The sequence below is a fragment of the Corylus avellana genome, chromosome ca1 (assembly GCF_901000735.1).
Source record: "Corylus avellana chromosome ca1, CavTom2PMs-1.0".
In the NCBI taxonomy this organism is placed as follows: Eukaryota; Viridiplantae; Streptophyta; class Magnoliopsida; order Fagales; family Betulaceae; genus Corylus; species Corylus avellana.
The window spans coordinates 28,948,387-28,972,404 of record NC_081541.1 but is presented as its reverse complement, the minus strand read 5'-3'; the positions used below and the strand labels follow the sequence as shown (position 1 = coordinate 28,972,404).

At 37.2% G+C, this 24,018-nt stretch overlaps 2 protein-coding genes, 1 non-coding gene and 1 pseudogene across 3 annotated transcripts in view; 2 read left to right on the top strand and 2 right to left on the bottom strand.

The window, feature by feature from the left end:
• LOC132169213 (protoporphyrinogen oxidase 1, chloroplastic-like) overlaps nucleotides 1-2,288 on the top strand; it is a 6,081-nt gene extending 3,793 nt beyond the window's left edge. The window contains exons 8-9 of the mRNA XM_059580286.1: nucleotides 1,546-1,822; nucleotides 1,967-2,288. Of these exons, the coding sequence (XP_059436269.1) occupies nucleotides 1,546-1,822; nucleotides 1,967-2,288 (599 nt within the window). The remainder of the gene's footprint in view (nucleotides 1-1,545; nucleotides 1,823-1,966) is intronic.
• Nucleotides 2,289-3,619: 1,331 nt separating this feature from the next.
• On the top strand, nucleotides 3,620-4,427 carry LOC132161813 (germin-like protein subfamily 1 member 13). Its single transcript, XM_059572012.1, has 2 exons — nucleotides 3,620-3,746; nucleotides 3,886-4,427. Exons 1-2 carry the CDS (start codon nucleotides 3,620-3,622, stop codon nucleotides 4,425-4,427), a joined length of 669 nt encoding a protein of 222 aa, XP_059427995.1.
• A 4,046-nt stretch (nucleotides 4,428-8,473) lies between these two features.
• Nucleotides 8,474-22,378, bottom strand: LOC132169205 (germin-like protein subfamily 1 member 13; annotated as a pseudogene).
• On the bottom strand, nucleotides 10,809-10,914 carry LOC132168309 (small nucleolar RNA R71). Its single transcript, XR_009438826.1, has one exon. It is a non-coding gene; the product is annotated as a small nucleolar RNA R71 (small nucleolar RNA).
• Nucleotides 22,379-24,018: the final 1,640 nt, after the last annotated feature.

Sequence of the window (24,018 nt, the reverse complement as noted above, 5' to 3'; positions counted from 1 at the left end):
CTCGGCTCGTGCTCGACTCGAATATTAAATGAAACACTTCATGAACACAAATCCTAGCTCGAATATTAAACGAAGCAAGCTCGGCTCGACTCGGCTAAGCTCGTGAACAGCTCGTATAAGCTCGAGTGTGTGTGTGTATATATATATATATATAAACTAAGTAACAGATAATTAATTATAAATCTCATAATTATTAAAACCTTAAAATTGCATTTATATTTAAGCGTTAGAGAATGAAAAATTCTAGACCCTTTGCGATGAAAGAGAGAGAGAGAGCAATCATTAAAAAGACCTCGATTCAATTAGAGCATATCCAAATGAAAGGAAGAAGAATCAAGCAGAAACTATTGAAGGAGATTGCGAAAGGCATAAACTATTGATGAATCAAACAGACCCAAGCACTATCACTACATGTCTGGTGAGTGAGAGTGAGAGAGTGGGAAATGAGAGTTCAGGTGGAAGATCCATTGTGACTGGTGAGGGGGATTGAGAGAGAGACGTTAAAAAAATATTTTTTTATAGGGGGCATTGTCCCAATGCAGTTTGAATGCAACCTGTTAACTTGTCCCACATTGTTAAGAAAACATCAATCTCTAAGTTTGCTTATCTATCAAATGATGCATATCCTCTCTCTTTGAAACCAAATGCCTTGCTGTATTGACTCAGGCTCCATACTCGACTAGCTAGGCTAAGCAAATACTCATATGCAAACTAACTTCTTAAGTCGTTTAAGAGTACTTGAAGTTAAAAAAAAAATTTAAAACAAAAATATTAAATATAAGAGCCAGCTCGCGAGCTGGCTCGGCTCGACTTATTATTAGCTCGAGCTTGATTTTTTTTGGCTCGCCCTTGAGCTCAACTCGAGCTCGAGCTCGAGTAAAATTTAAACGAGCCAAGCTTGAACAAGGGAAGCTCGCCCAAGCTCGGCTCGTTTACACCCCCAGGTGCAAGTAGGTATACAAGATTAAGACAAAATCTGATGGTTCTATTGAGCGATACAAGGCACATCTTGTGGCAAAGGGGTTCAATTAGGAGTATGGTATTGATTATGAGGAGACTTTTACGCCGGTGGCTCGCCTTACTTCTGTTCGGTCACTCCTTGCTGTGGCTTTTGTGCGTCGTTGGGATCTTTTCAAATTGATGTGAAAAATGCATTTCTCAATGGTGATCTTAGTGAAGAAGTTTATATGCAGCCTCCTCCTAGGTAAGATCATCCACCACACAAGGTTTGTCGACTTCGCCAGGCATTATATGGTTTGAAACAGGCTCCACGGGCTTGGTTTGCCAAATTCAGTTCCACTATTGCGCAAATTGGGTTTGTTTCTAGCCTCTATGACTCTGCTCTTTTTATCTGGTGATTTGATGCTGGTCTCATTCTCCTCTTGCTATATGTTGATGTGATTATTACTGGAGATGATATTGTTGGTATTCGTAACCTTTAACAGTTTTTGAGTCAACAATTTCAGATGAAGGATTTGGGTTTTCTCAGCTACTTTCTTGGATTGGAAGTGTCTTCTAATCCAAATGGTTACTATCTCTCTCAAGCCAAGTATGCTTCAGATCTCCTCTCACGAGCTGGCCTTACTAATTGCAAAATTGTTGATAGCCCTCTAGAGACAAATGTCAAACTTCGTGCCACTGATGGTGAGCTACTTTCTAATGCCACTCTTTATCGACAGTTAGTTGGAAGTCTCATCTATCTTACTGTGACAGGACCGGATCTTGACTATGCAGTCCATCTTGTTTGTCAATTTATGACAGCACCACACTCAGTTCATTATGCGGCTGTTCTTCGCATCCTTCGCTATGTGAAGGGCACCTTGTTTCATGGTTTACATTTCTCTTCTAACTCATCATTAGACTTACATGTATATTCAGATGCTGATTGGGCAGGTGATCCCACTGATCGTCGTTCCACCATGGGTTATTGTTTCTTAGTTGGTGATTCTCTCATCTCTTGGCGTAGCAAAAAACAATTTGTCGTTGCTCGCTCTAGCACTGAAGCTGAGTATCGTGCTCTTGCTAACATCACTTCTGAGCTCCTCTGGCTCCGTTGGCTCCTACATAATATGGGTGTTTCTCAGACCTCCAGTTCTCTTATCTTTTGTGACAATCGAAGTGCGATTCAAATTGCGCATAATGATGTATTTCATGAACGTACAAAACACATTAAGATCGACTGTCATTCTGTGCGCCATCATCTTTTGCAGGGGACTCTCCATCTTTGTCTTATTGCTTCCGTTGATCAATTGGCCGATGTGTTCACCAAAGCACATCCACCTGGATGATTCCGTGATCTTGTTTCCAAACACAAGTTGGCATCTACATTACCACCTTGAGTTTGAAGGGGGATGTTAGAATATATTCTGATAATCATCATAATTGCTGATAATCACCATAATTGCTGATTTGATATATTTTCCCTATATATGTATTGATATTATTCTGTAATATTGTACATTAATTCCATGATTGTATTTCCTATTTTGTCTGGCCTTATTCAACTATAAATAGGCCTCATTGTATAAGGTTCGAAACACACAGAAATACAATATTTAGTTTATCCCTATATTCTCTTGTAATCTTTAGCTATTTTAACAGTACATATAGATGATAGCTCGATATTTAAATGTTCTATTCCAATATGCTTTTGTTTTCTAATTCCTTGAAAGGAAATTAAGCTGCATCTAACTAAAGAGAGCAGACTTCATGTCTGAAATCTTTAATTGGAGTTAGATATTCTGTTGTAAACGAAATACACCAGAATCATTAAATTGCGCATGGATGCATGAATGTATTTCTCGAACAACTTAAAAAAGCCTTTCAAACCTTAAAAAAAAAAAAAAAAAAAAAAAAAAAAAAAAAAAAAAAAAAAAAAAAAAAAAAAAAAAAATAGTAGAAGAGTAGATAGACAAGACAAGAATATACCGAATGCCTTAGAGAATGGTAGTATCTGGGAAAGCTTTTTCTAGCGTAGCAAAACAAGGTAATCATAATGAGATAAGATAACATCATTTGACTTGGGGCTGTTCACGCAGTTTGAACATCTAAATTTGCGTAGAATGCATCAAATCATTATAATAATTTCACAACTCAAAACATAATTAAGTGCTCGTAATAGTCATGGCCCTGCTGGCTGCTCTCCTCCTACCTTATTTCGCAGCTTAATATATATTTTAAACGGTCAACTATACATAGGCATTTCAATTAATTTCTAATATACAATCTCTATATATATAAAAGCAACATTAGAACATCTTTTCCGCTGTTCCATAATTAATTGAAGTGGTCCAATTTAGCTGCAATATTTCTAATCTCTGCAAATTTAAGTGGTTAAGTACTGGCCGGTTCAACCGCTGAATAAAAAATCGTAACCTTCCGTTGAAGATTTACCAACTCTTACGCGCGTGATTGTTGAAAAAAAAAGAAAAAAAAACATGTCTTACAGGCTCTATCTAGTGAAAAACATGTCTTAGAGGCTCCATCTAGGGAAAAACATGGACCGGTTCATTCACTCCCGGCTATAAATAGATATGTTCCCATGCAGCAATATCTCTCACTCCTCACAAAACCAAGAATTCAAACGATACAGAATCTGAGAATCGTAGCCACAAGAAGGATGAAAGGGTTTCCTAATTACCTTGTAGCATTGGCACTCATGGCTTTGGCATGCTCCATTGTCTCTGCCTATGACCCTGCTCCTCTGCAAGACTTTTGTGTTGCACTTAACACTACAGCTGATGCTGGTATCTACACCTTCTTCTTCTTGATTGTTTGGATCTACGTATATCAATTGTGATTATGCTAGTAGGGATTACTTAAATATGTAAGTGTCTTGTGATATTACCTAACTTTTTATTTTATTTTTTTAACTTTTTTCTGCAGTATTTGTGAATGGAAAGTTCTGCAAGGACCCAAAGCTTGTCACTGCCAACGATTTCTTCTTTCCAGGGTTAAACACTCCTAGAAGCACCACAAGTCAACTCGGGTCAAATGTCACTCTTTTGGACGTGTCCAAAATACCTGGCCTCAACACACTAGGTGTATCCCTAGCCCGCATAGACTTTGCACCATACGGCCTAAATCCACCTCACACTCACCCTCGTGCCACCGAGATTCTAGTAGTCGTAGAGGGTACTCTTTATGTTGGCTTTGTGACATCTAACCCGGATAACCGCCTCATCACCAAAACTCTATACCCGGGAGACGTCTTTGTCTTCCCAATTGGTCTCATTCACTTTCAGTTTAATGTTGGAAAAACGAATGCTGTATCTTTCTCCGGTCTCAGTAGCCAGAATCCTGGGCTCATCGTCATAGCAAAGAATGTTTTTGGAGCCAATCCTCCTATCAATCCGGATGTTCTCATCAAGGCCTTCCAATTAGAGAAGAATGTGGTTGACGATCTTCAGAAAAAGTTTGCAGCATAATAATTAGAGAACTATATGTAATGGCCGCCATGAACCGTTAGCCCTAACTGTTTGAATAAAGTACTTTTCCAAGTTTCGCTTCTTGTAAGGAGAAAGCAATATATAATAATAATGGAATAAAATGGTTGCTCATGTACTCTCCTATTATTTTATTTTTTCGACATATAGCATACATGGAAACTAAGGCTAATTGATTGGTGTCATTTTTTCCATTAATGAATAGCGTTCTTTAAAAAACGACATTAATGGCCAGTTTTTGTTAGTGGTAGAGCGAGTGCATGATTAAACTTAATAAAATTTTAATCTTAACCCCAAGGCAAGGGCCTAGTGTTGGAGGCTTGCGGCTTCTAGGAATATTACTCATTGAGGTCTCGAGTTCGAAACTCCCTAGGTGCTACCTGCCCCTTGGGTCCAATCACCTGGACAAAACCAGCGATTCAATGTTCAATGCTCTGAGTGGTGCGGAATATATATTAGAGAAGGGATTAGTCTGATGGATCCTGGCTGGACCTCTACACTTTGTTCGCAACCGACACGTAAAGTGGGACAGAGCCACGGTACTGCCATAGGTGAAGCCATGATCACCTTGATTAAAAAAAAATATATATATATATTGAATTCGCAAAGTGTTTGAGATTTCACTTTTATCTTTTCTTGATACATGCCCTTCACCTTCATCTTTTCTAAAAAAATAATTAACAAACATTGAAATAAATAAATAATAAAAAAGGATTCAAAAGGTTGCTAGTATTATAAGGTCCAATATCTCTACATAATCTTTATTTCCTTCCAGAAGCTCCATGAAGTTGTGTTGTTCATTTTTCTTCGCTTTTCCTGCGCAATATCATAATAGGTGGATTGTATATGACCAAAACTTTTGAAAAGCATGCTAGTGTAATTTTAATTTGGTATTTATGTTTCTATTTACCATTTTTTTAATCTAATTTTTGGAATGAATATTGCTATATACACTAAAAAAAAGAGCAATCTTTTGACGTGGCAAACAGTATCCATTTTTTGCCACATTAGTAAATGTTGACATGCCAAAATTGGCATGTCAACAAATTTTTTTTTAACGTGCCAAAAGTGGCAAGTCAACATTTATTGACGTGTTGAGTATAACACTGACATGTTAATATTTGACACATCAGTAAATTTTAATTCAATTTAATTTTAAAACTTTTTATTTAAATAACTTAATAATTTAATATTTACTGACGTGTCAAAGTTAGACACGTCAGTAAATATAATGTTTATATATATATATATATATATATATATGGTTTATTTATATTATATTTATAAATAATATATAATATGATCTCAACATTCAATGATAATTTTCTACAAAACAAACACTTTACTTCCCCTTTATAACCCCATTTCAACATTCAAAAATACAAGACAATTTCTGACCGTTAGCCATGCATAACAAGAAAGCGTGCATGCTTTAATTGGGATAGCTTATATATATAGCAAAACCAAAAGGATATATAACATTTTAAAGTGCATGGTTCAAACCTTTTGTTTATTTTATATTATATATATTTCATCTAACTTTTGTTTTTTATTAGGAATGATTTTAAATGAAAATGAGACTCAAAATCTTTCCAGATCTTTATTAAATAACTCTATTGCTGCTCTTGGCCTTTCGATCCGGATTTCTTTGATTTATTATTCTCTATTCGCTTAGTATAGAAATTAAAAAAATTAAAATTTGTTTTCTGCTCTATGTCTATTTTTTTTTTTTTTTTGCATGAAAAAACACTATTTATTTGCAGATAAAACAAAGAAAGATGAAATGAAATTGTCGTTGCATCTACTAGGTTTTCTTCTTCATGAATTCTTTCTTCCTCGTCTTCTTCTTCTTCTTTTCTTGTCAATCAATCGGACCATTTGTAGTGCTTATTTGAAAAAGTGCAAATTTAAAACAAAATCACAATTTTTATTAAAAAGATATTTGGCGCAATAGTTACCTTTTTTAGAACGGGAATGAAACAAATACCAAGAATACCCACCTAAAATATATTAAAACTCTTCTTTTCTCTTTTTTTTTTTTCTTCATCCTCTCTATCTTGTTCATCCTTATTGGTAATTTGGTTATAAAACTGCAATTATATGCTAATTTTATCCAAACACTCAATTGATAAAAAAAGTTCTTTTAAGTATGTTTTACCAAACGCCTGTGTTATTTTAAAAAGTAGCGATTTTAAAAACGCAATTTTTAAAATCGCACTTATTGAAATCGCACTCCCAAACGGGCCATTATTCTTTCCCCAGATCTACTTTTCTTATTTAATTCCAGATCTTCTTTCCCTCTCTCAATCTCCCTCTTCTCTCTGCACGCTTCTCTCTCAATCTCTCTGAATCTCCCTCTTCTCTCTCAATTTCTTTGCACGGTAGCAGAGCTAGAAGAAAAGCATATCAAGAAGAAGAAAAACAAAAGGGGAAGAGAAGATCGAAGAAGAGAAGTAGAAGAAAAAAAAAAAAAAAAAAAAAAAGAGAGAGGAGAAGAAGATCGAAGAAGAGAGATTTTTGATTTGAAGAAGATCTGATTTGGTTTATTTTGATTTGATTTGAGGAATTTTTTATTTTTGATTTGAAGAGAAGAAGATTGAAGAAGCATAAGGTTTATTTTTTGATTTTTATTTTTATTTTTTGGGTTTAAGTTTTTTAAAATGGAGGAACAAAGAGAGAGAGAGAGTGAAAGAGAGTGAAAATGGAGGAAAGAAGAGATTAGGGAGAGAGAGAGAGAGTGAAATGGTTGTATTCCAGAATTAAAATATATATATATATATATTATTTTAATTGAAAAATAATTTAAATTAATAAATTTTTTAGTTGAAAAAAAAAATCCAGAAAAAATTTTAAAAAAGAAAAATTATTATTTTTTAATAATTTTTAAATTACTGACGTGTCAATTATTTTTTTCAATTAAAAAATTTACTAACGTGTCAAAATTTGACACGTCAGAAAATTTTTTAATTGAAAAAAAATAATTGACACGTCAGAAAATTTTTTCTGACGTATCAATTTTGACACATTAGAAAATTCTGACATATTACATTTGACATGTCAGAAAATTCTGACGTGTTAAATCTAACACGTTAGAAATTTTCCGTTTCTAACACCTATAATTTTAATGCCTGAAACACGTCAAAAATGCCCCGTCAGGAGGATTTTCTGATGTGTCAGACCACCCGACATGTCAGAAAATTTATGTCAGCAAAAAATTGATTTTTTATAGTGATATGATGTAAATAATAGGTCCCATGTCTAATCAACCATAAAATTATTATTTGCTCCAAAAGCTTAAGTTTATAAAAAAAAATATATAACTTTAATTATTTAAATTAATATTCTAACTCTCTCGAAAACCCAACAAGTGCAATATATAAGGCAAAGGGAGATCGAGAAGAAAGATGAAAAAACTATAGAGTCAAAGTTCTAATTCAGAAATTGACCAAATGAATTAACAATCTTTACTTTACCTCTCTCTCCCACATGTACAAACATGTTTTCTCTTTTTCTCCTTTTTCTTCAGTTACCTTCATTATCCATCCCTGCCAGTCCATTAAGACCACAATTTATTATTTTTTTTCAAAAACAATAATAGATTGAAGTATTGGTTGAGACTATCATGAAGTCAACATTATTGGATAATTTTGGATAAAAATGTAGTTTATAACATTACTCAATAAATAATATGTACAAATATTAGACGACAACCTTTTCAATATGCTCTCTCTCCTTTTTTAGAAAAGATGATGCCCTTGGGCATTTGTTAAGAGAAATCAGAAGTGCCATCCCAAATGCTTTGTGAATTCAAAATTTTATTAAGTTTAATCGTGCACTCACTATACCTTGGTTACCATGCATGCTACATCGAAAAAAAAGGAGAGTGCATAAGCAACAATTTTATTTCATTATAACTATATATTGTTAGGACATTACAACTAGGAAAACATGCCACACTTTATTTCATATAAAACTATATATTGCTAGGACATTACAGCAAGGAAAACATGTGGCTATTAGGTAGTTCTTTATTTGAACTGTTTCTCAAGCTCTTCAATCACATTCTTCTCCACTTGAAAGGCCATGGTGAGAATGTCAAGATTGATGGGAGGATTGGATCCAAAGACAGCATTTGCTATGACGACGAGCCCATGATTCTACCAAAACCCAAAAAAGCAATAGCATTGGTCTTTCCTACATTAAACTGGAAGTGAATGAGACCAATTGGAAATACAAAGATGTTAAGTGCCAAAATATTCATATTTTACCCATTAACTTACATTTGTTAATTCCTTAATTTTGATCAATTTATGTCATTTTAGTTCTTTTATGTGTTTACTTTGTTTTTGTAGGCCCTTGGAAGAAAAAGAAAAGCAATTTCGAAAGTTTCGGGCTTAAAGAGTCATTTTAAGAAAAAATGAAGGCTCTGGTACTGCGATCGAGCGCACTACAGGTGAAGACCACGAGCGCAAGGCATGCACTCATGTGCACCAAAGGCAGCCTCGATCGCACCTGCGATTGAGCGCCAGCACGAAGGATCGATTGCAGACCTGCGATCGATGGCATATGGGCTATGATCGAGCACACCTGTGCGTAAGGAGCAAGCCAGCCGCTAGCCTTGATATGAAAAGTGTGACTTTTAGGGTTTTGTAGCTTTGTGCGAACTAGGGCTCAAACCCTACGATTTTTAGGGTTTCTAGAATACTCCTAAAGCTTATAAATAGACCCTTAAACCTCTAGAATAGACACACAATTTCCAAGGAGAAGAATTGGAGCTCTTCAAGTTCAAGTTTTGGGTTTATTCTTTTCCTTTCTATTTTTATTTTATTTTATGAAGATGTTTAACATCAAACTCATGTGTAACTAATTTACTTAGTAGGGCTAGATTGAAACCCTAGTTATGTTTAGTTAATATTCAACATTGGCGCCTTTGTGATGATCATGTTGTGATATTTAACTTGATTAATTCTTACTTTAATGAATTTTTCATATGTGTTTGCCGGATCAACATATGCATGTGGTATGTACTGGTTAGTTAAATCAATTTGGATGACCGAGTCCTGGGTTTAATAAAAGTAACAAAAGAAATCCACATCGGATTCTTGGGTTAATCAACATGGGGAACCGGGAGTAGACACCTATGCCCTAGGCCTCATGTGTTTGTCGATTTTCATAGATTCATGATTTCTTAAAGAACAACTTAGTAGACATCCATGCTAAATCCTTTAAGAAAGAAAAGATTAAAGTAGACACCCATACCTTTAAGTTGACAAACATTAAGTATGCATGACATGATCAAAACATTGGCATATTGTTATATTATCTAAATATAATTAGTGGTGGATATCAAAGCCCTACCTTTTATTATTATCAAATCAAAATCAATCTTTGTTTTGTTTTACTTAAGGAATTTATTTTAAGCAAAGTTTAGCAATCCTTATGGGAATGATCCCGTACTTGCATCATATACTACTATGTTGACCTTGTGCACTTGTGGGTAAAACGTACAATTATTTGCCTATTAATTTAGGTGGATATTTGCACAACAAGTTTTTGGCGCTGTTGCCGGGGATTGCGACAAATTTTGTTTAGAATTATTTTCCTTTAGTTTTGTTATTTTAATTTTTAATTTTGTTTTTATCAAAAATCAAAAATATTTTCCCTTTTTCTTAAGTTTTCTATTCTCTGTTTTGTTTCAGTTTTACAGCACCAGCATTTTGTTACTACGATCGAGCGGAGGCTGAGTTTGATTGAGCGCAGTTCCAGGGAGCATCCGAACAAGCAGCATTGAAGCTGCTTTAACTACAGAGGAAATTCAACTTATGTAAGGTCGTCGATCTTAAGATTCAACCATCCTTCTACTCGATCCCAAAATTGAGCGGACAATTCGACAGAGGCCTAGGGACAAAGAAGAAGTGGAAAAAGTTGAGGAAACAATGGAAGATTTGCAAAAGAACCCACCAATAGTGCCAAGACCACTAAAGGCGAATCCACCACCGGTGCGAAGATCGATGAAACAGGCTTTCATCCCAACAAACCTTAACCAGCCATCGTGCATAGCATATCAACTGGAGGTGGATGGCAATTATTATATATCCCCTCAGATACTCAATGCATTGACTCGCTTCAAGGGCATAGCTATTGAGGATCCTAACTTGCATCTAAAGGAATTCTTTGACCTATGCAAGCTTCAGCACATACAAGGCCTAACTCCGGAGAGACTCAAGTTAGTCCTCTTTCCTTTTTCTTTGAAAGATAATGCTAAACTGTAGTATAATTCTTTGCCTGCAAATTCCATCCACACTTACAAAGAATTAGCAACTAAGTTCCTAAAGAAGTTTTTCCTAGCTCAAAAGACAAGGCAACTTAAAAGGGAACTTCAAATGTTCCAACAGAAAGATGGAGATCTTTTCTTTGAGGCATGGGACCACTTCAATGCATTGCTTCTAAAGTGCCAACATCACAACATCCCTCATGATGATCAGGTACAAATTTTTTATGAAGGGTTAGATAACACTAACAAAGGTATGGTTGATTCAGCTTGTGGAGGTGCACTTATGGAAAGGAGCAGTGAGGAAGCCATGGATCTCTTCGAAACACTAAGTGAGCACTCCCAACAATTCTGCTCCAAAGGAAGGCGAAGAGTAAAAAGTAAAGGCATATGAAGTAAACCTAAATAGTGGATCTCCAAATCAGATGGCTACTGTGGAAAGAAAATTGGATAAGATTGTCAAAGCCATGACTGGTCAGAACATCTCACCAGTTCAACAAGACACACAAATCCAGGTATGTGCCATATGTTCTCAATTTGATCATACCACTGAGACTTGTCCTTTGTCTCCATTTGCAGATCGAGAAGAGGTGAATTATGTGAGACAAAACAATTACCCTTGCAAGAACAATCCATACTCCAATACCTACAATCTAGGGTGGCACAACCACCCCAATTTCTCATGGAGTAACAATCGGAATGCTCTAAACCCTCAAGGGCCACAGAGGGGTCCTCAACAAGCAGTCCAACCAGTTTAGGAGCAAAAGAAGAATGACCTAGAGAGTATTGTACAACAGTTTGTGATTGTACAACAATAAACCAATGCCAAGCATGATCAGTCCATTCAAAGGACCGAGCAAGCTATCCAAAGATTGGAAGTACAAATGGGGCAAATGGCCAAGGAACTGAGTGAAAGGAAGTAGGGTGAATTTCTATCCCAAACAATATCCAATCCAGGGGGTCACCAGCAACTGAAAGCAGTCACAATTCTAAAAAATGGCAAGGTCATAGGAACTAAAGAGACAGCTCAAGCAGCTCCAAATGAAGCCTCAACGTCCAAGGTGAGTAAAATGGAGAAGGTGAATGCACCACCCTTCCCTCAAAGGTTAGTAAAGCCAAAGAAAGAAAAACAACTTCTTGATATTTTTGAGACCTTGAGGAAAGTAGAGATTAACATTCTTTTATTAGATGCAATTAAACAAATTTCCTCATATGCTAAATTTTTAAAGGATTGTTGCACTAATAAAGGAAGTTTCAGGAGCATGAGACAGTGGCCTTAATAGAGGAGGTAAGTGTAGTGTTGTTACGAAAACTACCACCAAAGCTAAAAGATCCAAGTAGTTTTACCATTCCTTGCAGGATTGGAGACCATCTTTTTGAGCATTCATTATTGGATCTTAGAGCAAGGGTCAATTTGTTGCCATACACTATATCCGAGACACTAGGTTTGGGGGAGCTTCAACCAACCTCTATCACCTTGCAATTAGCAGATAGAAGTATGAAAAGACTAAGAGGCATACTTGAGGATGTCTTGGTAAAGGTAGGAGAATTCATTTTACCTACTGATTTTATTGTATTGGATATGGAAGAATCTCTTATGCTATTGCCATTACCCATCATTTTAGGAAGACCCTTTATGAGAATTGCTAATACAAAAAATTTGTGTGAAAAAGGGTACTGTAAGTATGAAGGTAAATGGTGAGAAGGTAGAATTTAGAGTATTTGATGCATTAAAATTACCTCAAGATGATCTGAAAGGTTTTAATGTCTGTATAATTCATAGTGTTGTTGGGAAAGTGTTTGAGGTCCATCACATTGAACCGTTGGAGGCCACCCTCACCAATAGTTTCACAATGAAGGACATTGAGCCAAAATCTAAAGATGTTACTGAAGACATCATTGAAACCGTGCACCTTCTTGAGGCCTCTCCAAAGCATTCAAGTAAGTACCCTCCTCGCTTTGAGATCCTTGAGCCTACTAATACTACTTTTGTCCCTTCATTTGTCCAAGCTCTAAGATTGGAATTGAAGCAATTGTCAGAACATCTGATATATGCCTACTTAAGGGAAAACAAGACACTACCGGTCATAATTGCTACAAATCTGAGTTGTGGGGAAGAAGAAAAGTTGTTAAGAGTTCTTAGAGAGCATAAAACTACTTTGGGATGGACCATTGATGACATCAAGGGGATAAGTCTAGCTAAGTGCATGCATCAGATATTCCTTGAAGACGAAGCAAAGCCAACCAAGGATGCACAAAGAAGTCTCAACCCACACATGAAGGAGGTAGTCAAGGCAAAGATATTAAAACTGTTAGATGTGGGCATTATCTACCCCATCTCAGATAGTAAATAAGTTAGTCCAGTCTAAGTAGTTCCAAAAAAGAGTGGGATCACTGTGATGAAGAATGAAGATGATGAGTTGATACCTATAAGAATAACCACTGGTTGAAGGATATGCATTGATTACAGAAAACTGAACAAGGTAACAAGGTAAAACAATTTTTCCCTACCCTTCATTGATCAAATGTTAGAGAGGTTAATTGGCCATAGCTACCATTGCTTCTTGGATGGGTACAGTGGCTACAACCAGATTGCTATAGCACCTGAGGACGAAGAGAAGACCACCTTCACATGTCCTTTTGGCACATTTGCCTACAGAAGGATGCTATTTGGATTATGCAATACACCAGCCACCTTCCAAAGATGCATGATGAGCATTTGCTCAGACATGGTGAAAAAATTTATTGAGGTATTTATGGATGATTTTTGTGTATTTGGATATAGTTTCAATGAATGCCTCAATCATCGGAAAAGTGTCCTCAAGAGATGTGAAGAATGCAACCTAGTGCTCAATTGGGAAAAATGCCACTTCATGGTTCAACAAGGCATTGTGTTAGATCATTCTATTTCTAGCAAGGGCAATAAGGTAGATAAGGCCAAGATTGACATCATCTCCAAGCTTCCCCCACCTATGACAGTGAAAGGGGTGAGAATTTTTCTTAGACATGCCAAGTTCTATAGAAGGTTCATCAAGGATTTCTCCAAGATCTCTAGACCCCTCTGTGCATTGCTAGGCAAGGAGGCCAAGTTTGAATGGACTGAAGAATGCATGACTGTGTTTAATACACTGAAAAAGCTGCTCACATCTACACCAATAATGATGGCACCTAATTGGAATCTACCATTTGAGCTTATGTGTGACGCCAGTGACTTTGCCTTGGAAGCTGTCTTGGGTCAAAGAATCAAAAAGGTACCTCATGCCATTTATTATGCTTCTAGAACATTGAATGATGCTCAGCTAAATTATTCTACCACTGAGAAAGAATTATTAGCTGTCATATTTGCCTAGGAGAAGTTTAGATCATACCTAATTGGTTCTAAGATTATTGTATTCACTGATCATGCTGCTTTGAGATATTTGTTTGCTAAGAAAGATGAAAAGCTTAGATGGATCAGATGGGTATTATTACTGCAAGAGTTTGACCTTGAAATTAAAGACAAGAAGGGTAGTGAGAATGTGGTGGCAAATCACCTATCCAGACTACTCCATGAGGAAGAAGGAGATGAGCGTCTATTGAATGAAAATTTTTCAAATGAGCAGTTGTTTACAATTGAGGTCTAACTTCCATGGTATGCAGATATAGTGAATTATATAATTGCCAAGGTTTTTCCTCCAAGTATGTCTAGTCAAGAAAGGATGAGGTTGATGTCCATATCTAGACAATACCATTGAGATGACCCCTATCTGTTCAAATTCTGCCCTGATCAAATCACCAGAAGGTGTCTCAGAAGAAGAACATTTGAGCATTTGGCAACATTGTCACCAGTTTGCTTATGGAGGACACTTTGGGCCCAAGGGAACAGCTCTTAAGGTATTACAATTTGGTTTCTATTGGCCTAATGTGTTTAAAGATGCCTTTTTGTTTTGCAGCTCTTGTGAAAGATGCCAGAGGACAAGTAACATCTCATCTAGAAATCAGATGCCATTGAAGAATATTCTAGTGGTAGAGCTCTTTGATGTATGGGGCATTGACTTCATGGGTCCATTTCCTAACTCATATGGTTATTTATACATTCTTGTGGGTGTAGATTATGTGTCGAAATGGCTCGAGGCTGTCCTCTCAAAGACTAATGATCACAAAGTGGTTGTGAAGTTTTTGCAGGATAACATCTTTGCTAGGTTTGGAACGCCAAGAGCAATAATTAGTGATGGAGGTAGCCACTTCAATAACTATGCCTTTGCTTCTTTGATAAATAAGTATGGCATCACACATAAGGTTAGCACTCCATGCCATCCCCAAACTAGTGGTCAAATGGAGATAAGCAACAAAGAGATCAAAGGCATCTTAGAACGGACAGTGAATTCCAATAGGAAGGATTGGTCTCTGTGCTTGAATGATGCACTTTGGGCCTATAGGACTGCCTACAAGACGCCTATTGGTATGTCTCCATATTGGTTGGTCTTTGGGAAAGCATGTCATCTACTAGTAGAGTTGGAGCACAGAGTGTATGGGCCATCAAGAAGTTTAACTTTGATATGAAAATAGCTGGTGACAAGAGGAAGCTCCAACTAAATGAACTGGAGGAATTGAGGCATGATGCATATGACAATGCCAAGCTCTACAAGGAAAGAACCAAAGCATACCATGACAAGCAATTGATCAGGAAAGAGTTTCATATAGGATAGAAGGTATTGATCTATAATTCGAGATTGAAACTCTTCCCTGGTAAGCTTAAGTCAAGATGGTCTCGACCTTGTATTGTTACCCAAGTATTCCTTCATTGCGCTTTGGAGGTTCACAGCCCACAAACAAATCAGCCATTCAAGGTGAATGGACACAGAGTGAAGCCATACAATGAAATGAACCACGAGATCAAGATTTGGCTTCTCAAGATTTGGCACTTCAATCTGTCCAATATGCAGCACCACCAAGAGCACTTGAGCCACAATCAGTGGAGTCCAAGTGCATCTCCCTAGAATAGTAGTACTGAAGCTACTAGAAGAAGCATTTGAGCAATCTAGGAGCTCGAGCTCATCTTCTCAGAACAGTGGTAATGAGGCCACTGAAGGCGGTACACTTTTCTATCTTTAGTTTCCTTTCCATTGTTCAATTTTTTTACTTTACATAAGTTTCTGTAGTACTTTTACTATTCTTACTTATATTTTGCACCATTTTTTTTATTTTTTTATTTTTTCAGTAAGTTGCTATTCATTTTGCATTGAAAAAAAAAAAAAATTGTTTTACATTCCGTTACTGCGATCAAGCAAAACTTGAGTGCAATCGAGCGCAGTGCCCAATTTTTGTTATGTTCTATTCTGTTAGTGCGATCGAGCGCACCTCGTGTGTGTTTGAGCGCACCTCACCCACACACGCACACCACTGCACGAGTGCGGTCGAGTGCACCTTCCATGCAATCGAGCGCACTCGGCCAAAAGGCCACGTGACCTATTTTAGGTCACTTTCCCCCATTCCAACATCACTTCTTCCCTGCGCCGTACAAGACCACCGCACTCTCAGTTCACTAAACCGGAGCACCACCCCTCTCACCGCACCTCCACTGGTTTTCAACTACCACCACTGCACCTCCAAAACAAAGTTCTCCTTTTCGGCTACCAACCTCCACCTCATAACACCCTTACCATTCCACCCTTCACCTATCTCCACCCCAACTCAACTTCTTCCCAATCTCATTTTTTTTTTCAAAATTTTTGCAATTTGTGGGCGTTTCTCCACCCACAATTGCCTCTATGATTGGATTTTCATCGTTTTGCAGGGGGTTTGGACAATTTGTGCTGTGATTTTGAAACCTTGCTCGTCCCATTGCACACCAAGTGTTTGACAAAATTCCTGAACCAAGCTCACCATGCCGAAAGCTCAAGCTTCATCCTCTCAGGGCTCTAATACCCTAGCCATTTCCCTCCCCCCACCCACCCACATTTGAGGAGCGGGAGCTGCTGTTTGAAACTACTTTTGCCATTCGAGAGGATTTTCAAAAACTTGAAGCTACTCGATGGGTGGTTGTAGAATTCAAGCACCGGGGCTAAAGAAGCTATTCAAGCTAGTCTCATGATTGCAACAGGCCGGCTGCTCTATCTTCTACAGTTCATGATCAAGATATTAAAGTAACTTAGGCTTACATTGCCGCTGCTCTCCAGTGCAATGATGAGCACCCTCCAGAAGTAGCGCAGTTGACAGCATAACCTCCCAGATACTATGTGGTGAAAATCATTGAAGACATGTGCCAAGGGTAATATGCTGACACACACCATAATGCCAGCAGCCGGTCCAAGCTACCTCCACAGCTCTGGCTTGTGGACTCTATGTTGCACCACAATGACTTTCTCTTGGGGCACAAGACTCAAAGGCAAGACCAATTCTTACAAACACTCTGCGCCTTTCATAAAGGTGCCTGGTGTTCCATTCCTGAAATCATTTGAAACCAAATTCACAAGTTTTGGAATAGAGTGCATGTCGGGGGAGCTGAGTCCACCCACTCATGGGGGTTACCTTTTCCTTACTTAATCACTTACATTCTTTAAAAAAAGGGCATCAAGGGCACCTCAGCAGATGAGCCAGTCACCACAACCACGAAGTTTGGCATTCACCAATGGAATCAAAGCTACTCACACATGCCTAGGGTATCTCAAGCACCAGCAGCTAAAGCGGAAGAGTTCAAAGCCGAGCCGATGGCAGAAGATGAACCTCCAGCTAAGCGGGAAGCAACAGAAGAGGAGGCCACTGTCACTCTACGTGTCGCACAATATTGTTCCATCAGTGAAGAAGTGGCAGGGCTTCGGCGAGGGTTAGTTGATCAAAGACGAGAGGCTCGGGAGGATAAAGTCTTGATCGACCAAAGACTAGCTGCCTTAGAAGAACTGATGTGGTCCATTCTTAGCCATTTACCACCACCATCAGGATCATCTTCTTCAGGACAACACTGAGAGGGGCTCACCATCTGGCTGAAGACATTAAACTTAGCGCTCATGGGAGGCACCCCATAGTTTATCTTGTTATTTTGTTTTAGTGTGTTTCACTTAATCTTTTTATTTATCTTTAGTTTCGTTTTGTTTACTTTTACTTGTTTTCGTGTTTTCTTATTTTGTAGGGAGAAGTGTGCTTTGATTCAAGTTTGGGGGTATGCTATGAGCCATGCTTTCCATACCATTTTGTCCATATCCTGGGTAAATTCTTTCCTTGTTTTCAATACATTGGGGACAATGTGTCATTTAAGTTTAGGGGTATGGAAACACTTTACACACACTTTATCCTAGTTTCATGTTGTTTTCTTTGTTTCTTGTGTTGTTAAAAAAAAAAAAAAAATTATGCATCTTCATGTTTGCCCTAAAATTTTGGTTAATCTGAAAAAAAAAAAAAAATGTGATTTGATTTCATTGGTGAGCTTAAAATTTTGAACACATGATCTAATGATAGAATTTGTTAAGTTTGGTTACTTGCTTAGGACAGTTGAGAATTCACATATTTGATTTGATCACACAAGCACATTAGCACATAATTTGTGGGTTATGGCATGAAAGTCTGATGTGTGTGTTTTTATGTCTTGGGTGAAACTGGATGACATATTAGATAGATACTTTGACATGACAACTGGACCTTTTGCCTCAAAGCATTGAGTGTTCACATAAAAAGGTGAAGAATTTTGATTTGATTAATGCCATGGTTAGTTTGGTTTCGTAGCCTTTTTGACTCAAGTTAGTAAGTCTTTAGAGGTGTTTTACACCTAATGCCCTAAAACTACCTGGTTTTGGAGTCATTGACTTAACACTCATTACATGGGTCAATTAGAAAGCTTAAGGGAACTAAATATTGTACAACCTAAACAAAAAAGAAAAAGAAAAAGAAAATAAAAATAAAAAAGAGAGAAGAAAAAAAGAAATTGTTAAGTGCTAAAATATTCATATTTTTAGCCCTTAACTTACATGTTTGAATCCTTTGGTTTTAGTTAATTAGGTCATTTTAATTCCTTTTTGTGTTTTTCATACTTTTGTAGGCTTTTGGAAGAAAATGAAGTAAATCGGAAAGATTTGGGCTCAAAGAGAAAAGATGGGAAAAGTGGGAAAAGGCACAGCATGAAGTAGGCCACAAGCACACAACAGAAGAGGCTCGATTGCAGACCTGCGATCAAGCATACACGGGTTACGATCGATCGCACCCGTGCGCAGGAGACACATCAAAGCTGCAACCAGATTGTCATTCTTTCCATATTAGGGTTTTCCAACTCCCAATTGTAATAGGTTTAAAACCCTACGAAAATTGCTAGGTTTACTAGTTTGTCAAGGACCTCTAAAGCCTATAAATATACCCTTAAGCCTCTAGAATAGGTATGCTTTGTAAGGAGAAGAATTGGAGCTCTTCAAGTTCAAGTTTCGAGTTTATTCTTTTCCTTTCTTTTATTTTATTTTATGACGATGTTTAACATCAACTTCATGTGTAATTAATTTATTTAGTAGGGCTAGATTGATGCCCTAGTTAGATTTTGTTAATATTCAATATTGGCACCTTTGTGATGATCTTGTTATGATATCTAACTTGATTAATACCTAGTTTCATGAATTCATTATATGTGTGTGCCTGATCAACGTGTGCATGTGGTATGGACTAGTTAGTTAAATCAATTTGGATGACTGAGTCTAGAGTTTAACATAAGTAACAAAAGTAATCCACACCAGGTTCTTGGGTTAATCGACATGGGGAACCGGGAGTATACACCCATGCACTAGGTTTCATGTATTTGTCGATTTCCATAGAATATATGCTTTCCTAGAGAACAACTTAGTATGCACCAGGCTAAATCCTTTAGGAAAGAAAAGAGTTAGAGTATACACCCATGCGTAACTTGTTGCTTAGGAAAATCTATAGCTTAAGGAGTATACACCCATGCCCTTAGGTTGACAAACATTAGATAGACATAACTTGATCAAAACATTGGCATATTGATATATTAGCTTAATATAATTAGTGGTGGATATCAAAGCCCTACTTTTTTATCATTATCAATTTAAATCCAATCACTTGTTTTATTTTACTTTGGGAATTGATTTTAGACAAGATTTAGAAGTCCTCGTGGGAATAACCCCGTATTTGCACACTATACTACTATGTTGATCTCGTGCACTTGCAGGTAAAACATCTAGTTATTTGCCTATTAATTTAGGTAGGTAATTGTGAACAACATAAATATATGCTATAGCTATTCATTCTAATAGGGATTTTAGTTAACTTTGAGATATTGAGACATTGCACATTGAAAATAATTGGAAGCTTCATCTTTATGTGCTAGATTCATTTTACACTGTTTTCAAACTTGTGATGTAATTCCTTAGTAAGAAATTAAACTTTGAGATTTCAATTCATTGTGAAGATGGAGTTTATCTTTTTAAGCTTGTCAATGAATGAAATTCATGGTCTTGAGATTACTTTAATTTTTTTGGATAACATGAACTGTGCATGATGTTTGTGGGTAACATTCCTAGAAAACCCTCATGAGACTCCACTCGTCCTCTAGGGAATTCCTAGGGGTTTAAAAGGCTTGTTGCATACGCTAAATCCAATCGTACATCCCACGAAAGATGGATTTATCTTTTTATTTTTTGTTTTTCCATTTAGTTTTCAGTTTCATATTGCTAAAGGACTAGCAATATGTAAGTTTAGGGATGTGTTAAGTGCCAAAATATTCATGTTTTAGCTCTTAACTTACATTTGTTAATTCCTTAATTTAGATCAATTTATGTCATTTTAGTTCTTTTATGTGTTTTCTTTGTTTTTGTATGCCCTTTGAAGAAAAGGAAGCAATCTCGAAAGTTTCGGGCTTAAAGAGTCATTTTGAGAAAAAATCAAGGCTTTGGTAGTGTGATTGATCGTAGTGGAGTTGTGATCGAGCGCACTACAGGCGAAGGCCATGAGTGCAAGGCGTGCGATCATGCACACCATCGAAAGCCTCGATCGCACTTGCGATCGAGCGCCAGCACGAAGGATCGATCGCATAGGGCTACAATCGAGCACACCCGTGCGTGAGGAGCAAGCCAGCTACCAGCCTTGATATGGAAAGTGTGATTTTTAGGGTTTTGTAGCTTTGTGAGAACTAGGGCTCAAACCCTACGACTTTTAGGGTTTCTAGAATACTTCTAAGGCTTATAAATAGATCCTTAAACTTCTAGAATAGACACACAATTTCCAAGGAGAAGAATTAGAGCTCTTCAAGTTCAAGTTTCGGGTTTATTCTTTTCCTTTCTATTTTTATTTTATTTTATGAAGATGTTTAACATCAAACTCATGTGTAACTAATTTACTTAGTAGGGCTAGATTGAAGCCCTATTTATGTTTAGTTAATATTCAATATTGGCTCCCTTGTGATGATCATGTTGTGATATTTAACTTGATTAATTCCTATGTTCATGAATTCCCCATATGTGTTTACCTGATCAACATATGCATGTGGTATCGACTAGCTAGTTAAATCAATTTGGATGACTGAGTCCTGTGTTTAATAAAAGTAACAAAAGATTCTTGGGTTAATCAACATGAGGAACCGAGAGTAGACACTCATGCCCTAAGCTTCATGTGTTTGTCGATTTCCATAGATTCAAGCTTTCTTAAAGAACAACTTAGTAGACACCCATGGTAAATCCTTTAAGGAAGAAAATAATTAGAGTATACACCCATGCCTAATTCGTTGCTTAGGGAAATTAATAGCATAAGGAGTAGACACCCATACCCTTAAGTTGGCAAACATTAAGTATGCATGACAAGATCAAAGCTTTGGCATATTGTTATATTATCTAAATATAATTAGTGGTGGATATCAAAGCCCTACCTTTTATTATTATTAAATCAAAATCAATCTATGTTTTGTTTTACTTAAGGAATTTATTTTAAGCAAGGTTTAGTAATCCTCATGGAATGATCCCATACTTGCATCATATACTATTATGTTGACCTTGTGCACTTGCGGGTAAAATGTATAATTATTTGCCTATTAATTTAGATAGATATTTGCACAACAAAAGATGTCTCCCGCGTTCAGAATTTTGGTAAAGAGGCGGTTATCTAGGTTAGATGTGAAAAAGCCAATGTACTGGGTCCCCTCTTCAACTAGTAGAATCCCTATGGAACAAGGGTGAGTGTGGGGTGGATTTAGGCCGTACGGTGCATAGTCAATGCAAGCTAAGGATGTGCCGAGTGTGTTGAAGCCAGGTATTTGGTCTGCATTCAAAAGAGGGACATTTGACCCGAGTGCATTTTCAGTATTTCTAGGAATGTTTAGCCCCTCGAAAGGAGAAATCATTGGCATTGGAAAGCTTTGGATCCTTACAGAACTTTCCATTCACAAACACTGAACAAAGGAAATTTTGTTAATATCACAGGACACTTAGATTATAACGATATATATATAGCATGTGATTCAGAAATTAAAAGGGCCCATTTAAGTAATACCTCTAAACATTGACATGGTAATAACCCAAATAAAAGAAAATACAAATAAGAAGAAAAAGAAGATGAAGAAGGTGTACATACCAGCATCAGTGGAAGTTTTAAGTGCAACACAAAAGTCTTGTAGAGGAGAAGGGTCATAGGCAGAGGCAACAGAGCATGCCAAAGCCATGAGTGCCAAAGCTACAAGGCAATTAGGAACCCCTTTCATCCTTCTTGTGGCTATGATTCTCATCTTCGGTATTCTCTGAATTCTTGGTCTTGTGAGGAGTGAGAGATGTTGCATGGAACATGTCTATTTATAGTCAGGAGTGAATGAAACATGTTTTTCTTCTTGGACAGACTAATAACAACCTTACATAACCAACCCAACCACTAAGTATGTGAAGCAATTGGTAGTTCTTTCACTAATTCGTATGGATATATGTTGACATTTAAGAATGCCTACCAACATCTTGTTTAGGCCTTAAGCGGTAAAGAATGGTAACTAGATAGAAAACTAAGCCTTCCATTTTTACGTTGATGATAAGTCACGATTAGGGTTGTTAGCTTTCCTGAGATTTAAACGCATAGAGCCGGTACTGATCAGATTTGACTTTGTTGCCTACCCTGTAGTGCCAGAACCAACAGAGTATGCTGAAAAAAGAAGGAAGGTAGTACCTGTCAACATTGTACGTGCATGCCATGCCATGTATTGTGAAATAGTAATGCTGTCACAAATATATCCTTTTGTATAATTGCCATGCCATGCCATGACCGGGAGTGTTAAAATATAAATTAAATAATCAAATTCATCAATTCTTATAAGTATGAGCTTGTAAGAGAAGTGATGATTTAACAACACCCACATCTTTGGTGCCCATTTTAGAACGCAAGAATGAAGACCTTGATGAGGGGCTTGTATTTCTTGCCTATTATGTGCACTACCTCAAATATGCCGTCTTTCCAGATCTGAGTTCATTTGATGATTTAGGCCAAGGCAATTGTAGATGTTAAAATAGTGGGAGGAATATAACCATTGTTCGCACCAATGCCTAAGTCAAATGATTTGATCTTATCTAACTAATTAAGCTTAGTTATCTTTTGTTATGATTATGCATGCTACTGAAGAGTTTGATATTTCGGTGTGATTGCTGTCTTGTATTTTCCATTGATGCATTCTGAATTTATACACATTCTTTGAGAGATTTACAAAGAAAAGTATTTTACAAAATAAATGACAAATTGCTTGGATTTCCTTTCTTGTTGAGCTCTAGCCGTTGGGCTGATTTGGTTTGCTATAATTGTAGGATTTCATTTGCATTATTTTGGATGTAGCCGTTGCTTGAGATTCCTTTTGAGGATTGTGGTCGTGCAGGTCACGCACTTGTCTTGTGGAGAATATGGACAATGCTTTGGTTTCCATGTGAGGATTTGTGGAGTTAATTATGTTTGTCCCATTACGCCCCCGCAAGCGAGCCACGTGGCACACAATGTTGAGCTTGGTCCGCATGAGAGTGAAAGGAGAGAAAGCAGTGGGTTTAGTGAAGATGTCAGCGAGGTTGTCTTTGCTAGAGATGAAACGCATGACTAGGGTGTTGGAGGCAACTTTATCGTGGACAAAGTGGAAATCGATTTCAATGTGTTTCGTGCTGGCATGGAAGGCAGGGTTGGCAGATAAGTAGGTGGTGCCAATATTATCTCACCAAAGTGAAAGCGGATGGGGAAGAAAAATACCAAGGTCTCAGAGCAAGGATTGGAGCCAAATGAGTTCGGCAGCGGTAATGGCGAGGGTACGATATTCAAATTCAGTGCTTGAGCGGGCAACGGTGCGATGTTTGCAAGAGGACCATGAGATGAGGTTGAGGCCAA

Coding starts and splice junctions, on each gene's coding strand:
- LOC132161813 (XM_059572012.1), top strand. CDS start 3,620: ATGAAAGGGTTTCCTAATTACCTTGTAGCATTGGCACTCATGGCTTTG. Junction 3,747..3,885: donor TAACACTACAGCTGATGCTG/GTATCTACACCT, acceptor TTTTTTCTGCAG/TATTTGTGAATGGAAAGTTC.